The 17,423-nt window shown below is 49.9% G+C and overlaps 5 protein-coding genes across 5 annotated transcripts; 2 read left to right on the plus strand and 3 right to left on the minus strand.

Annotated features, from left to right (window-relative positions):
• Positions 1 to 56: 56 nt before the first annotated feature.
• On the minus strand, positions 57 to 8,695 carry KD926_006204 (uncharacterized protein; the record flags this gene model as incomplete). Its single annotated transcript, XM_053099179.1, has 3 exons — positions 57 to 221; positions 357 to 8,192; positions 8,243 to 8,695. 3 exons carry the CDS (start codon positions 8,693 to 8,695, stop codon positions 57 to 59), a joined length of 8,454 nt encoding a protein of 2,817 aa, XP_052957061.1.
• Positions 8,696 to 9,409: 714 nt separating this feature from the next.
• KD926_006205 (aminopeptidase C) lies at positions 9,410 to 11,534 on the minus strand (the record flags this gene model as incomplete). Its single annotated transcript, XM_053099181.1, has 3 exons — positions 9,410 to 10,532; positions 10,594 to 11,348; positions 11,409 to 11,534. The coding sequence occupies 3 exons, from the start codon at positions 11,532 to 11,534 to the stop codon at positions 9,410 to 9,412; spliced, it is 2,004 nt and encodes a 667-aa protein (XP_052957062.1).
• A 348-nt stretch (positions 11,535 to 11,882) lies between these two features.
• On the plus strand, positions 11,883 to 12,942 carry KD926_006206 (threonine dehydratase; the record flags this gene model as incomplete). Its single annotated transcript, XM_053099182.1, has 2 exons — positions 11,883 to 12,165; positions 12,230 to 12,942. 2 exons carry the CDS (start codon positions 11,883 to 11,885, stop codon positions 12,940 to 12,942), a joined length of 996 nt encoding a protein of 331 aa, XP_052957063.1.
• Positions 12,943 to 13,096: 154 nt separating this feature from the next.
• On the minus strand, positions 13,097 to 15,154 carry KD926_006207 (ATP-grasp domain-containing protein; the record flags this gene model as incomplete). The annotated part of the gene is made up of 1 exon (XM_053099183.1): positions 13,097 to 15,154. The coding sequence occupies one exon, from the start codon at positions 15,152 to 15,154 to the stop codon at positions 13,097 to 13,099; it is 2,058 nt and encodes a 685-aa protein (XP_052957064.1).
• Positions 15,155 to 15,461: 307 nt separating this feature from the next.
• Positions 15,462 to 17,371, plus strand: KD926_006208 (oligopeptide transporter; the record flags this gene model as incomplete). The annotated part of the gene is made up of 7 exons (XM_053099184.1): positions 15,462 to 15,663; positions 15,722 to 15,878; positions 15,953 to 16,101; positions 16,149 to 16,257; positions 16,307 to 16,446; positions 16,506 to 16,692; positions 16,747 to 17,371. The coding sequence occupies 7 exons, from the start codon at positions 15,462 to 15,464 to the stop codon at positions 17,369 to 17,371; spliced, it is 1,569 nt and encodes a 522-aa protein (XP_052957065.1).
• Between the last annotated feature and the right edge of the window lie 52 nt (positions 17,372 to 17,423).

Below are 17,423 nucleotides of genomic sequence, written 5' to 3' on the forward strand. Positions count from 1 at the left end.
GGTCGCTAAAGAAACCAAATAATATTCAGCAATCACATTGGTCTGGACTTTCTCCGCTACGGATTTTCACGTAGTTGAAATGCTTCAACAATCCTCAGCATCACGACAGGGATCGTTTTCGTAAAGTGCGCTACAACCTTCTCTGACACCCGGCCGGTCCAGTACGCAATCCTTGCGTTTAGCGCGCCATCGATTTCGTCAATTTCGAGCACCATCGAGAACTGGAATGAAGGATTGGTGTCAGTTACGTCTCGTCTTATCCTGCAAGGATCTGCCCATTTTGGAGAATCCCCTCCTCCTTCGATGGAAAAAACGTGTAAAAGGAATAAAGCACTAGCAGGGGAAGAGGGACTCACATGGAAAGGATCGACCGCCTCTTGAATCACCAATTCGTGTTCTCGACCCTCGATTTTAGTGCCAATGCTGTCGCCATCTCTGCTATTATTGTGTTTGCGGTAATTCACGATGGTGTCATACAGAATTGACCCCGCCGTCGATCCCCGAATCTGATGAGCTAGGGACTCGAGATAAGCCTCATCTAAGCTTCTCAACAGACTAGGGACCCTAGTAGTGGTAGGGGAATTTGAATCGAAGGAGATTCGACATGGGACGAAGTTGAGGAATGGCCCTGCGATCTGGTGCACGTCCGGCAGCTCGATATCTCGACCGCTGAGCACCACGCCGAAGGTAACGTCGTCGGCCGCCAGCCACTCCCGCAGAGCCTGCGCCCACGCGAGCCGGACCACGCTGGCAAGGGATATTTCATGGTCCTGGCAGACTGCGCGCACTGACGGAGTGACCGGCCCCAATTGCACGTCTGAATACCGATGTTTTCCGAAGAAATGATCGCTGCCGCTCCTCGAACCTTGGGTCGAAACATGACTGGCCGGGGCATTTGCCAATCTGGCGGTCCAGAATGCCTCTGCGAGACTCCTGCGTGAGGGGTCGACTGCATATGCAATCAGATCTTGGTACGAAGAGCCCCCTGATTGGACAGGTGTATCTCTGAGAGCATTGTGAAAGTCCTCAAAGACTACCTCCATCGTCGGGAAGTCGACTAGGGCGTGACTGATTTCGAGGAGCAGCATCTCCACTGATCCTGCATCCTGCTCGTAGATGATGAGCCGGTGATGAGCTTCGCGCTCCTCCCATGGTGAAATGGGTAGGTCGAGGAGATTAACGTCTTTTGCCGGATGGGGAAGGTAGGAAATGAGCGGTTCAAGCCTCTCAAGCACCACTTGGAGCGGATCTCCGTCGGAGCTAGTGCCAAGAAAGACCGTTCGAAGGATCGCGTGGCGAAGGACAGTCGACTTCCAAGCGTCGGCCACTCCATTGGGTGAAATTCCAGCGTTCGATTGCAGCCTAAGCACGAATCGGGGGCTGTATAGGGCAGGAAATTTAGATTGGCGACTCAACATCACTTGTTGTGTTGGCAGCAGGGGATAGATTCCTTGCACCCCACCCTCTTCAACTGCCTTGGTTACTTCGTCCAGCTCTTGATACGTCAGAGAAGCCAGCGGAAAGTCACTCAGAGAGTGCACGGGCTGCACCTGCTGCTCCAGGGCGTGGTTCATTTCCAACAGGACTTTTCGGTATTGCCGGACGAATCCTTGGATACGACCCTGGTGAGACATCTCTCGGTTGTGAAGGCTGCTGATGGCAATCTGGCCCTCGTGAATTTGTACTGCAACCTCAATGAGAGCCAATCGAGGTACGTCGTCTGCCATATCCGCCAGGTCACCGTTGTGTTGTGGTACAAAGTGGAACAATCCATCGGGCTTTTCAAGTTGCTGAAAGATGCCCTCGTAATTGAAAAGGATTTCTGGCGTTGTTGTCGCTCTTCGTTGGTCGCGCTGAATCATATTCGCCGTATGGTTAGTTTGATTGCCAGTTTCTAGGAGCCTGTGACGGTTATCCTTCACCCGACGCAGAACCTCGATAATGGACTTCTTCTCTGGAATACCCGGAAGTAAGATTGGAGAGAGGCTAGTGAACCATCCAACAGTCTCAGTGATATCGATATCGGAATCGGATGTTTGTCTGCCGTGGCTTTCGTTGAAAATAGCTGGTTCTGCGCGGTCAGGAAAGATCTCGCAAAAGGCAATCAACAATGCCGTGAGGAAGACATCTTGGGGTTCGGCTCCTAGAACATCGGCGGATCGGCTAAGAAGGCTCGTCGATATTTTGGTTTCAACCTTCGCTTCCAGGCGTTCTACCGATCCGTAATGGTTTGTCTTGCCTGACATACCCCAGAAGTCGTGGTCGGACGGTGGGATGCTCAAGGGAGACGCCGGATTGGAAGACGCATTGGATAGCTGCCATCTTGATTGCTCCAGGCACCATTGCTGGAAGGTAACCGAAAATGGCTGCGACAAAACTTTCGATTCGAGCAGGGCTTCCAAATCCCGAAGAATGATTCTCCAAGACACCAAATCGACAACCAGGTGATGCGCGGCGACGAATAGAAGAGAGTCACCACTCATGGAATCAAAGCGCTCTATTACTATTGTCGGGCCACAGACAACGTCAAGCTTTGCTCTTGCGGATGCGGTTAGCCCAGGGATTTCGGTTTCGGGAACGGCGGCCTTGTGCTCTATAAGTTTGTATGATCCTCGAGAGTCTGTCGTGATGCGCTGTGTCCAATGTCCATCGACTTCCCGGGAGAATCGAGCCCGCAACATAGAGTGTCGTTCGACCACTGCGACAAGGGCGCGTTCAAGGGCGACTGGAGAAACATCATGTCGTAAACGTAGTAGAAAACTCTGAGTGAAGACAGGAACCTTATCTGTCGGAACGGAATCCATCCACAGCTGCTGTATCGGAGAGAGAGAGAAAGCTGTCTCAATTGGTTCCGAGTCTTGTACTGCTGGCGCTGATGTAGGTAGGGCTTTCTTTCTAAGCCGTTCCGCAATTTTGGAGACAGTCTTGTATTTGAGCACGTCAGTAACACTGATTGTCAGTCCTTGGGCACGGCATTGAGAGACTAGTTGCATCGCGGAAACACTGTCGCCTCCAATTCGGAAGAAGGAGGTCTCGCCATGAATACTGTCTCCAGGGACTTGCAGAAGGCTTGCTAAAAGATCTCGGAGCACCTCTCCCATTGGAGTCAATGCGGGCTTAGAGGTCGACTCATCCTCGCCCTCGCTTATCTTTGAAGCCAAGGTATAGTGTTCTGCTGTGATCTCTTCGACATTCTGAATAAGAAACTTGGTATTTGTTTTGGCCGCTGCCGTAAGCGGAATATTTTCGATCGCAATCCAATCATCCGGGACCATATAGGAAGGGAGCTCGCTCAACAGCTTCTCTCGAATTGAGGAGACTACTTTTGATGCAGTCTTCTGCAGATGCGTGGGTATCAACCTGAAAGAGTCATCAGTGGCTGGCTGGCTCGCTCTCAGCGTGAAAATCCCAACCAGCCTCTTAGAGTATGGTCCTCGACGAGGTTGAATCACTGCGCTTCGAATGATATCCGGATGCACAATACAGGACTCAATCTCTTCCAGCTCGACCCGCTGTCCTCGAACTTTGACCTGGAGATCCTTGCGTCCAAAGTAGTATAGAGTCCCGTCTTCGTTCCAGCGAACCAAGTCGCCTGTCTTGTACATCCGTGTTGACTCGGTCGATAGATCTTTGATAGTTTTTCGCCACTGTGGAATTGGGATGAATGCTCCTTCTGTCTTGATGGCATCGTTGAGATACCCGCGCGCCTCAATGGATCCCTCAACAAGCATCTCACCAACAGTACCGATGGGAACTAGTTCGTTGGGATCATCAGGATCGACGACCCACAAGGCGCATCCACTCGGGTACCCGATCACGCCCACATCGTCCTCGCTCCGGACTTCATTGACAGCGCAGACGATGGAACATTCGGTAGGACCATATGCGTTGAAAAGCCGGACCTTTCCATCCCAAGTCGCGATCACCGATCGCGTAATGGCCTCTCCACCCAAAACGAGAGTTTGAATCGATGGCGCGCTCGCCGGAGATAGCATTTGGGCGACGGATGGGGTGAGAAACACCCATGTTGGCCCGTAGTGTTGAATCGTCTGGCTAATAGAATCCATGCATTCATCGAGAGACGGCGTACAGACTGTGGCTCCATTCACAAGTGCACTCAGAAGCTCGAGAAGCGAAGCATCAAATGAATAGGAGGCGAACTGGAGTGTTCTCACATTTTCATGGATTTGCAAACGACGTGAGTAGCTGAGAATGCTAGTACATATCGCCTGATGCTCGATCAGTACTCCTTTTGGCTGCCCTGTGGAGCCGGATGTGAAAATGCAGTATGCCAAATTTGTTTCCGTCGCTGAAATAGAGGTATCGGAGTCAGCCGAAAGGCGAGGGAGCACGGCAATGATATCAGCATCAAGTGCAAGATGGTTTATGTTATCCCACAAGCTCTGATACTGAGGAGAGGTAATTAGCAGGCGAGGCTTAATCTGGTCGACAATACCTGCAAGGCGCTCAGGAGGATGTCTAGAATCCAAAGGAACAAATGCAGCTCCAGCTTTGAGGATGGCCAGCATGCACACAATGGCATATGACGATTTCTCCAAACACAGTGGGATGAGATCGTCATTCCGGATGCCCAATCCCTTCAGGTGTGCAGCCAGCCGATCGCTGGCATTCCATAGACCCTGGTAGGTATATGATCCATCCCATCCCACAAGCGCTTCTTTGTCAGGGTTCTCGGTAACGCGCTGCTTAATGAGTCCATGGAGAGTCACATTTGCTGTCTTTGGGATTGGTGCATTCCACTGCGACAATTGCCGCACCTCCTCTGGACTCACAGGCGATATCTCTCGTAACTGCCGGCCTGGGCTGGTGGTGGTGTACAATTGGTTCACAACATACTCCCATTGTTTCAGAATGCGTTCCACTTGTTGCTCGTCAATCAAAGAAGAATCAAAGTGTGCCCTGACCTCTGACAATCCATCTTCATCCAATTGGGCTTCAACAGTAAGTCCATACCCTGTTATTGTCTCATGGGAGAAAGCCAGATGACCTATACTGAACAATCCATCATCATCATTTGGGGTAAGAGATGGCTGGATAACAAACAAGGTCTGGAAATCACAAGCACGCTGCGTAGCTGCAGTCAATTTCCTGAGATTCTGAAGCCCGATGGTTTCGCACTCCATGATATGCGCTAGGTGAGTCTGTAATTCTCTCAAGAACAAATCCACGGGCTTTTCACGATCTATTCTAGCCCTCAACGGGACGGTACTCAAGGTAGGCCCCGAGATCTCGTCAATGGAGGGTAGGGAGCCGTATCGACCACTCAATGTCACGCCGAAAGCCACATCAGTGGATTCCACATAGCGAGCGAAGACGATCGCCCACGCTGCTTGAAGTACTACCGAATGAGATACTTCCATCGAGGCCCTATTTTGAGTCGAGGGATAAAGCGTTATCGTTCGATCTGCAACTGGATGATATTCCGGATGGCTCTTTAGTGGAAATGTCTGTGACGAGAAACCATCGAGAGATCCACGCCAAAAGGCAGCAAGGTCCCGAGAGTCATCGGTCAATGACTGGATGTAGCTGCTGAAGAGAGGCCTCTGAGGATGATACCCTAAGTCATAGGCATGTTGAACATCTCCTAGTACTAAAGACATTGAGTGACCGTCGTAGAGCGAATGATGGATGGTCCACACAAAGCAGATCCCAATCCCATTGGGATCTGGAATGAGGGCAAACCGCGTGAGCTCGCGGCCAAATGCGACAGGAATCAACTGGTCATTCTGCACATACTCCTCCAGGTTAGAACTCTTTAGCCATTCAATATTTTCACTAAGAACGACTTGATAAAATGAGCGAGAACCGGAGATAATGCGCGTTCGCAGAATCGGTGTTGATCGGAAAACGCTATCCCATGCTTTCTGAAACCGGTCGATGTCGGTACCATGGGGGAGATGGTACACATATTGTGCGTTGTATGCCTCGTGGTTGTGTACGGTGAGTGATAGCAGTGCCTCTTGTGTCGAGGTGCACGGGTAAATATCATGAATTGCATCCGCTTTCACTGAGCATTGTTGTGCTGCATTTTCCAAAACCTCAGGGAGAGCATTCGGCTCGATGAGACCAAACGGAATCAGATCCATCTTTCCTTGCGATTTGCTCGTCTGTCGTACCTTCGCTGCCATATCCAGTATGCTTGGGCCCTGGAAAATGTCCGCGACGCTAATCTGTAGCCCACATTCTTGGAGTCGCTTTGTCAGTTTGATTGCGGCCAGCGAGTTGCCCCAGCGAAAAAAACTATCATCCACACGAATGGCGTGTTGTGGTATGGAGAGGACGTGACTCCAAGTAAGCTGGATGAGCTCCTCTGTCTCCGTCAGGAGTCTGTCCTCCTTTAGTTGCCCGGATGGATGATTTCCCAGTATATCCGCCGCTAAATTACGAAGTGCAGCGCGGTCCAACTTCCCAGAGCTTGATAAGGGAACATGCGAAAGATAAATAATATCGGACGGGAGCATATAACGAGGAAGAAGGGATGCCAGACGGGCTTTCAGGTCTTTTATAGAGACTGCATGTTCGTAGGTATCGAGAGCATGCAGAGGACCATAGTTCTTTCCATCTTCGTCAGCAACGAAAGCCACCAAAACTTGGTCGTTGGGCATGTTAGGTCGGGATACAACATCCACAACAGCAATTGTTGATTCCTTGCTGCTGATTATTGCTCTTTCTATTTCCCCGAGCTCAATGCGTTGGCCATGGATCTTGACCTGTCGATCGATGCGGCCCAGATACTCCACCGTGCCATCAGCACAATAGCGAACAAGATCCCCAGTTCTATAGAGGCGATTTTCATTTTTCCACCCGACGACATTCTTGAACCATTCTGGTGGATCGATAAACGCCTTTGCGGTCTTCCCGTTGTCGTTGAGATAACCTTGAGCCAGTATTGGCCCACAAAGAAGAAGCTCGCCAGGAGCCCCTATGGGCATCAATCGACTCGGGTCGGTTGGGTCAGTGACAAACGAAAGGCCTCCGACAGCCCTTCCAATGTTTCCTGAAGAATGAACATCGAGTTTGATGTTTCCACTCATGGAGAAAATGCTGCATTCTGTAGGCCCGTATGCGTTGATAAGACGACGGCCAGGTGCCGTCCATTGCTCGACACATGCAGTTGGAACTTCCTCTCCACCGAGGGCGAGGGCTTTTAGCCCGGGGACGTCGTTTGATGATAAAATTTGGGCGAACGATGGCGTGAAAAATGCCCAATTGACATCCATATTATTGATGCAACCAACAGTGTCGTGTAGATGGTCTGTTGCTTTGGGAACGCACACGCAGCCTCCATGATACAGGGTGCCTAGACATTCGGTCAAGGAAACATCGAAGGTGTAAGAGGTGCCTTGTAAAACACGCGAAGTTGCACTCAAACCAAAATATTTGCCATGAGCACGAAGACTCGCGTTCAAAGCCCGGTGGTCAACCACAACCCCTTTGGGCTTGCCGGTACTGCCAGAGGTAAAAAGACAATAGGCGACGTCCGTTGGAGCCGGTCGATGATTTATGACATCCCGTGTGATTTCCTGTTCCAATAGCTCACTGTCAACGTGTACGATGCTCAGTACTGTGGACGAATCCTCTTTGAGTTTCGATACACAGCTAGTAGTGTCAGCTATGGTGGGCGATGTTAGAAGCAAACGTGCTTTAGTCTGCTGCAAAATCTCGGCCAACCTCAATGGTGGACAGGCTGGATCAATAGGAACAAAGGCAGCACCAGCTTTATGAATCCCAAGCATAGCAACGATGGCCCATGCCGACTTTTCGAAACAAACAGGGATATATTCTCCGCGTTGTGCTCCATGGATGGAAACAAGGTTGCCAGCCAATGCGTTTGAGAGATGAGTTAAGTCACCATACGAAATTCTTTCATCCCACGCGTCTATAGCTGGAGAAGGTTTTGGCCATGTTTCTATGGCTTCGTAAGGGCACTTGTCGTCGTCTCGAATGACAGCAGTGCCAGCGGTCCACTCTTCAATCTGCCGAAGGTTATTGGGCCCCACAAGTCTCAACTCATTGAAGGTCGATAAAGGATACTCTCTTATTTTTTGAAGAAGGTGTCGAAACGTGTCCGCAATGTGGTCTGCTAAATGAAAGAAGGTTTGGCCCTGACGAAGACTGAGGAACACACAGCATTCATCGTGGGAGACCACGCCAGTAATTAGGATACTCCGCTGCTCTGTGTCAGTGCATCCTCCAAATCGATTAATATACTCTTGCATACCTCCTGCGGCGTTGAGTCCACCAATAGCCTTGCATAAGCCTCCGTGGCCATTGTACCTTTTGGAGCTCCCCATATTTGGATCATGCTATCCTGTCCAATTTCTTGTTTGTAGTTGCCGACCAGATCTCCCGTTGATGGTGAAGGCGTGATTTTATTAAAAGGTCGATTCCCGGGTATAAGGACAGAGCGAGTTTGTGGAATAAAGACTTCCTCGTATCCAGTCTTTTCGATGCTTTCAAAGGAAGACGAGATGAGGCACTGGTAGTCAAACTTCACCTCGTCCTGGCCCGTATATACTCGCAACAGAGTTCCCCAGGCGAGCTGTAGCAAGAAGGGCAAGGAAATACCATTTCCAAACTCATTCTCAGTACCACCTTCTTCGCTTGTAATTTGAATGGGTATAACTCTCCATGTGGCTTGTGGAGAGGGGTTCAGCGAGTTTGTGTCGGGCATGATGTCAGTATCGATTTGTAGACAAGAATAGCTGGTGTTCTACTACCCAGATCTGGGTTCGCGGACCCCTCCATTCTTGTACTTGCTGGATACATCTCATATTTTCCTAATTACTGTATGTTATTGTTAGTCTTTGGGATCAGTTTGTCCCAAAAATGGCTGTAACCATCCTGTTATAAAGGGCTGACTGTGCAGCGTTATCTGAACTCCGAAAAGTACTCCGAAAATTGTAAGGGGCGGAATCCGAAATGTTGCTCATTCTGCTGTAAATGGGTTCTGAAATTCGTCAATCTCTCAGCCAGTGGCCCAATTTAGTTTTGACCGGGAGAATTCATTTCGGAATAAATCCATGGCAGGAGTTTGAGCGGAGACCAACGCCGATCGATGCTCGCTCGATAGAGGCTTGCAGTCAGCATACACCACATCAAGAAGTGGAAACGAAATCAAAAGTACATCAGGCTATATCCAGTTTGGGATTTTGTACCAGCTAGAAGTGATGCTCCATAGATGGAAGTGACGATTTGATGAAATATGCTGAAGATTATTGAAGAGACGAAGACACCGAAGTTGCTCAAAAGTCTGAAGAGCTGACTACCTAATCTGGAAGGCACAATCTAACTAGTTGGAGGTCTTCAATAAAAGCGCATCCAAAAGTTATTCTATGGCAAAGAAGTTGATAATTGAAGCCAACAAAGATTGAATATCCGCATGTTTTCAGGGAACCGGTTTTACACCGAGCAAGTATTTTCTCCACCATCTTTCCTGAGCTGTAACGCTGCGCCTCAATGCCTGGCCTGCCCAATAGCTATGCCCTTCTCCCCTTAAGAGCAAGAGCTCTGATACCTTGTGTTGTTGTGTCAAAGCATTGTGCATAATCACAGATTGCTCAGAAATTACCACTCGATCCTCTGTTCCCTGCAGTAGAAGTATTGGTGCTTCGATGCAGTCCACGTGAGCCACAGGGCTTCGGTCATGATGCACCTGGTAGTGCTCTTCGTCGGGACCAGAAAGCTTCACTGGGAGCAATTGTTCTGCATAGCCGCTTTCAAACTTGTGAGTCGTCTCCGCAAACCGCTTTGTGTCTGAAATACCGAACACCGAAACTCCGGCGGCCCAAAGATGAGGGAAGTCGCAGGCAGTTTTTAGTACAAGGTAGCCTCCGGCGCTCGGTCCCACGATACCAATTCTTTTGGGATTGACCAAGTTCGCTGAGGCCAGGTAACTAGCTGCGCTAGCTGCATCAGCAGAGTCTATTACTCCCCAGTGCCTGTCCAAAAGACGTCGATAGCTTCTTCCATAACCGGTAGAACCGGCATAATTCAGAAGCAGGATCGCGTAGCCACGGCTGGTCCAGTACTGTTGCTGTAACGAGAATCCTGGATTGAAATGGTTCGTTGGCCCGCCATGTGCCCACACTAGAAGAGGTGGCTTTTCATCCAGGGGCGCCTTGTATGCTGGGTTGCGAGGGAGAAGGAGAAATCCGTGACCGAGTCCACTCTGGTCTGGCCCGTGAGTACGAGGAAAAGAGATTGGTTGAGACTTAGATATAAGGCCACTCGATAAGGCCACAGTCGGCAAAGATTGATCCTGCTTCCAGTGAAATCCTTCTTGCTCAATGCTCACTGAAAACACGGACGTTGGAGTCGAAGGTGTGCTTCCAACCAAAACGAATTGTTGATCGTTCACACGGCGGACTCCATCAGTTATGACATGCATCAAAGGCAGTTCTAACTGGTTGGCAGTCTTGGACTTCAGATCAATTATGACAACCTGGCTCACGGCGTGTATTGTGATTGCGCACACTATGACGTCGTTTCTAAGAAACTGATAGGAACAACTGACAGCACTCATTAGCAAATGCCCACTATCGACGATAGTTATCGTGCCAGAAAGCTCACCTTCCCAAGCTGAACTCGGCGTTTCCAAAATCGCAAGCTTCCAGCCCACGAATATTAATGGGAACAGGACGGCGCTGTGCAGAGTCAGATGCCCACAGCTGCCAGAATCCAGAGATGTCATCTAGATAATATAGTGTACCGTCGCTGCTCCATCGAGGCTGACTTATTCCTCGGGCACCCGGCTCTCCCGCGATCCGTGTCTTTTGGGTGATTTTATCGCCGTCAAAAGTCGCCTTATATAACACAGCCCCGGTGAAAGGCATGTGAGGATAGTTCCAGGATAGCCAACTGATATGGTGGCCGTCAGGAGAGAATCGCATCTGCGAGTAGAAGTCTTCTGATTCATCTAGACTTATCACCCTCTTCTCGTGTGTATCAATCAGAGCCAACGAATGTTTGGGATGCTCCAATATCGGCCTCTTTTGGTTTTCTTGAATGGCAATGACCAAATGAGAGGAACTCGGGTGCACGTCGAAATCCGCGAAGCGTAAGTGCGGGTCTTCAATGATTCTCCAGACTGTTGAAGTACGCGGGTCGAGGACACAAACGGCATTACTCGGGCCATCAGAAAATACGATGTTGCCATCCTTCTTGCTTATAGCGAATGCACCACCGCCATACTCGTACACTCGTGTTCCAACACTGTACGGAGCAGGGAGGATTCCTGACGAGTCGGTTGAGGGTTTGCCTATGGAGATGATCTTCGTCCTATCATCTGGATCACTTCGTAGACCATACACACTTCCGCTTGTCTCCTAAATTGAGATTGCGAGTCAGTGCTCATCGGAATGTGAACGGGTTCAACAGACACGCACATCAACTCGCACACTACCTGAAGAGCTCTCTCGACATATGGAATCCAAAGTCACTGGGCTTTCCCATAAACCATACTGCAAAATTGTCGGGGTCATATCCAATGTGTTTCGGGGTTTGCGCTGCATGAGGCAGGAGAATCTAATTCAGAAAGGCAGGTTGATCACACGTCAAAGGCGTCAGAACTATCCAGATATTCAAATGAAAATTCACGGTAAGCAGGAGCGTGGCAACAAGGCGAGCAATCTGAGTGGTCGGAATTAACGCCGAACTGACTGTGCATCGGTCAACAGTCACTTCCTTCCTTCGCTTGTCATCTATGAGAATCAAACAGTGTATAGCAACATTCCCGCACAATTCCCCGACCGTCGTTCCTTCCATTTGTCTCCACAAGATGATCGAACTCGATATCTCGAAAGAAAGTCCAAAGACATGTCACGAAGTTGGCGCTTCCGGTGTCTCATGCTCTTCACCCGATGTCGGTATCTCAGATCACTGGATCAAGCCATTTTGTCCAAACTGACCGATTCTCTCAGTATCCCCTGCTGATCATTACGTCTGCCGTGAATGGTCGCATTGTCAAAACGCCATTGACTCAAATTGCAGGGGTGGATCCACCGGTTAATTACAAGTTTTTTCTGAAGCGCGAAGAGCAACAGCTCAGCTTCAGCGCCCATGTTCGAGGTGCCTATAATCGAATGAGCCAGATCCCGCCAGAAGAGCGTTGGCGAGGGATTGTTTTCTCCGCCGTTGGTTATGGTATGTCTCTGCGGTTTTCATTTCCCAAAGACTCGCAATATTGATTTTCGTTCTCGTTGCAAAGAAAAATATGCAAAAGCGATTGCTTGGGCATCGCGACTGCTGCAGATGCAAGTTACAATCGCTGTCTCCCAAGCTATGAGCGCCCAAGACATAAAAGAGCTACGCTCCTTGGGGTGCGCGGTCGTCCAAGCATTTCATAAGATAAATGGCAGCCAGATAGGTGCTACTCTTTCATCAGTTCAAGAGCAAGTACCTCATGTGGAGCCTCTGGCCGATCCTTATTACCTTGCCGGCATTGGGACCGTGGGTTTAGAGATCCTGCAGCAAACCAAAGAGGGCCCCCCGCTCGAGGCTATCTTCTGCAGTCTCCAAGATAGAGCTACTTTGGAGGCAATTGGAATATATTTGAATCGGTTTGCGCCCCAGGTGAAAGTCATCGGGGTAGGCCTACGACAAAGCTCAGAGCCATGCGATCAAGGGCCTTTCAAACCTCTGCCCGCCATCCTGAGGGAGATCGCAGCAACTAGCCATTTCATAGAAGCATTGAGCAATACAGTGTTGGTGGACACCCGTGACGTGCTGAAGGCGATTGCCGACGTGTTTGGAGAGACACGTGTGGTTGTGGATTTGGACAGTGCTCTAGCGGTGGCCGGCATGAAACAATACGCGATAAATAATGGCAGGTCTGATGGAGCCACGAGGTCATTAGTCGCCGTTACTTCGAGCGTAGACGTGGCATTTGATAGTTTTATGGATTCCATCCGAGTTGGATAGAGTAGTTACGAGCTAAAAAGGGAAGGAGTAAACAATTCTGACGCTAAACCCAGAAGGGAATGGACTGTGCCGAAAGTGAATTCCGAACGCCGAGCTTCGAGACCCTTCTTTGTCATACGAAAACAAAGTTAACTAGTTAGATTTGGATTCCTGTTTACTCCTCGATGACACACTCAAATCCCTTTCTCACTTGCTCAGCTGCCTTTAAAACACCGGTACGACCCTCATATGAGTGAACAGCAAACCCCGAAAGCCAGGGTGTGGTGCTTAGTTTAGGGTCAGCCACCCAATCCCCCTTCTTGAAGTTCATCGGGCTCTCAAATACTCGATTAGATAGCTCTGGGTTCCTCTGATGGAAGTCCTGCCACGGGTCTTCGGATACGATAGTTCCCGACTTGTCTGCCTGGATGGCACTAATGACCACATGAGGTCTTGACTGGAACGGAGTCGAAAGTGCTCGGATCCGCGACTCGTCTTGCAAAGCAAGCAGCAGTTGTAGTGCGAACATGTCCACACCATTGGTGAAGGCGCTGGCGCTGGCATCGACATACCCGGGTGGCCGAGCATTGACTTCAACTAGAAATACGCCGGGGTCCTTCAAAGGAGCAGTCAATTTCGGACGAAGGTCAAGACTACCAGAAGCTTCGTCTAGCCGGTACTCATAGGTGGAATTGCGCATTCGTGCTTCAACGTGGAAAATTCCAGATTCGTAGCCCAGGCGTCGAATGGACTCGTACAACGACTGGCGCAATTGCAGCTTTTCGGCGTCGGGTAACGCAGTGGGAAACACCAATTGTGTTTCTTTGAAATCCGCGTTAACGTCTCCGGTACCGCTATCGGCTGTGCAAGGGAAATTGTCCACAACTTCGAAGAATAAGATCTCGCTGCGCCAAAGCACGAAGTTCGCGTCGACTTCGGGCCCATCGCAGTACTCCTCAACGAGGACGTTGGATTGCCACTTGGATTCATCGGAAGCACCACTTCGTGAGTAAGCTGTGTGTCTCGAGACAACTTCAACTGCCGCTTTCAGTGACTCCGTGGTTGTGGCCTTCATAACGTTCAAGCTATGCCATCCGTTGCAAGGCTTTACGATCCAAGGTGCTGGTGGAAATCCTTCTCCGCCGTTAGCTAGGAACCTGTTAAGCTCCTCTGGGCCTGAGAGAAGAAGACAAGCATCCGATCCCTGTGTTCGACGAGTCTCATATTTATCCACCGACTTAGCAAAAGCCGTCGATGGCGACGTAGGGAGACCTAGTATCTCCGCAGCCCGAGCTACTGGGATTAGGAGAAATTCTGTGACGGTCGTGACGCCATCTATGGGGCGAGGATAGTTGCGGATTGCCTCGGCTATGCGTTTCGGTAGATCTGGGGTTACTTCCATATCCACTTCTATGAATGCCTCTCGGAGGTTTGAATGGGTAGAATTCCCGTCTTGTAACCAGTGACCAGCGGAATCCACGACAACCAGATCAATTCCAAGAGTGCGCGCAGCGTGAAAAAGCCTCGCGCAGAGATGATAGGGGCGCACTTCTCCGACCAGTGCAATTCGTCGACGAGGGATCGGAGTTGTGGAGAGCCATGGAAATGCCAGTCTCTCGTGCAGTTCGTGTTGCGTTTGCTTGTTGGCGGGGAATTTGCTTTCATCTTCCAGGACGATGCCGCCCACGACTGAGGATAAATAATTTGTGATTTGATGTGTCGCTGAATTCTCATTTAAGGTCGGCGGCCGTACTAGTTGCCCAGGCTGGACAAATCCGATAGCTTGATGCACGCCTTTGGATCCTCGGAGACGCTCCTCCACGAAGTCACTGCGGATGATATACCCTTCTTGCTGAGGAACCACCAGAATCACGGAGGTCCGACTCTCAGTTGTCTTCCTGGTGCTAAGCAACTGATGCAGCCAGATAAACAGCGACTCATTATCTGTCGATTCCACCTCAGCAGAATTTCCGGAGCTCAGATCTACGGCCAATAGGTCTGAGCTCTGCTTAAGCGGCTGTCGAATCTGTTCCGGTATTTCATCCTGAGTGGCTTTCAGAACAACATGGACTAATTTAAACCTCGCTCCTTCGACGACGGGCAGAACATCAAGAATTTGCCAATCCAAATAGAATCGATCTGGGGTAAGCATGTCAGCAATGCGGTCAGGTAGCACCCGTGGTTGGAACTCACTGGTTGACACTGGGTCGATAAGAATGCAGGAGCCTGCCATGGTGCCAAGCTGCTTTGCACTTCAAGGGTGGATAACGAGGAGACTTCTATATATCCCTTTTCCTTGGTCTGTCACTCGTGGCCCAGACTATGTCATCCATCACGATCTAGAACCATCCGACGTTAGCCTTGAGCACCGAACTCCGTTCCAACTCCGAACCACTTGCCCAATTATTATTGGGCTCAAATTCGCCGCATGATAAGAAGTGAAAAATTGGAACTCAATTTAGCTCTTAAATTATCTTTGTTTCTCGTTTGTCCTCTTGTTGTGACCCATCTACCCAGCATCCTACGCATATCGCGACACCATGCACGAGCTCGACGCCGCGAAAGCCGAATCGCAATCGGTTCCTTTGAGCTCGAACCCCATGCCAGACGGGGAACTTGCGACAGAAGACGAAATTCGAGAATTAGAACATGTGGCGGACTCGCTTCCTCTCCGAGTATGGGTGGCAGCGTTCATTGGAATGGCCGAGCGGTTCGCATACTACGGAACCCAAAGCGTTTTTCGTATGTTCCTGGCAAACTCAAGGAAATGAAGCAAAAGCTGACCCAGCTCGCTTCTTAGAGAATTATCTCCAAAATGAACCCTCGGATCTCATTCCTGGAGCGCTTGGTCTCGGAAAATCGCAAGCTACCACAGTCAATCTCGCATTTACCGTACTCGTCAACATCCTACCCTTGCCATGCTCGATTTTAGTAGATGGATGGCTAGGGCGATATCGGTCTTTGCAAATATTCACAGTGTGCGCTCTCCCGGCTCCCAATTTATTTTTCAGGCTCGCTCATGCAACTGCAGAATATACATGCTTGGCTCCGCAGTGTTATTGGCGACTTCATTTCCGTGGATGATGCGCGACGGCATAGCGGTAGCTGGATTCATTCCCGGGGCAATCTTGATCGCGATTGGCCTTGGAGGAGTACAGGCCTCCCTGCAGCCTTTTATCGGTAAGTGTTCTTCTTCGATCCCTCGATCATACTCTAATGATGCACAGCGGATCAATACACCGAGCATGAATTGCGAATTAAAACAACGAAGAACGGCAAGCGCGTGGTTGTTGATCGCGAGTTGACTATCCAGTACATCTATAACCTCTATTACTGGTATGAGATCTTAAGGTTCCTTGTCGTAAACATGCACTCATTTTCTTAGGATGGTCAATGCCGGGTCCCTAGGCAGTATTGCTACGACCATGATGGAGAAATACATCGGCTTCTGGTCGGCTTATCTGCTTGACTTATGTTCAGTCGTTCTATGTGTCATACTGGTGCAGGTTGCAGGACGGATATTCGGTAAGCGAAGCTTTTTCATTTGAATCTAATTCCAGGCCACACCGATTAACGCAGACCAGTACACCCACCGGCGCAGGGATCTATTCTGCCCAAGGCTTTTCGCTGCCTATGGTACGGAGCACGAGACGGTTTTGACCTCGACGCTTCTTTGCCCGAAAATCAGGAAAAGAAACATGGAAGGATTGTCCCTTGGGAGAAGGAGTTCATCGCAGAACTGCGTGACGGACTCTCCGCGTTTAAAATCTGGTAGGTGCTTTTCAACATCTGCGAGGTTATTTGCCACTGACTGGTGGGCTTCAGTATTGGATGGCCTATATTTTGGCTCTGCATGGGCGAGGGCGCCCAAGTCGCCATCTCACAAGCAGGTCAAATGGAAACCCACGGTATTCCCAATGATCTGATAAAGTCGTCCAACCCCCTCGCATACGTTTTCTTCGGCCTCGTTATCCAGAAAGGGTTATACCCGTTCCTCAATCGGCGCAAGATCCGCTTCAGCCCCATCAACCGCATCACACTGGGCTTCTTCATCATGTCCATCGCCATGGCCTACTCGGCTATCGTCCAGTCCCTCATCTACGGTGCCGGCCCCTGTTACAATCACCCACTTGAATGCGCGGCGTCGGACGGACGGACCCCGAACAGAATTCATGTACTGATTCAGCTGCCCACGTTTGTGATCATCGCTCTGGCTGAGGTGTTTTGCTGGCCCACGGGATCGGAATATACGTACAGTCATGCGCCGAAAAGCATGAAGTCTGTCCTTCAGGCGTGCTATATCGGAACTTCAGGCCTGGGTTATGCCCTTGGCATGGCCTTCTCGCCCCTTGCTAAGGATCCATTGTTGGTGGTTTTGTGGAGTGTCGTGGCAGGCATGATGTTCTTGACTGCTTGTGCTTTTCGATTCGCATATCGGCACTGGAAGTGAAGTCTTCGATCATGAAAGGTAGATATATTGTTGCTCTATTTTTCATGTACAT

This window comes from Aspergillus affinis (genome assembly GCF_023601865.1).
Source record: "Aspergillus affinis strain CMG 70 chromosome Unknown NODE_31_length_300061_cov_88_125253, whole genome shotgun sequence".
Taxonomy (NCBI): Eukaryota; Fungi; Ascomycota; class Eurotiomycetes; order Eurotiales; family Aspergillaceae; genus Aspergillus; species Aspergillus affinis.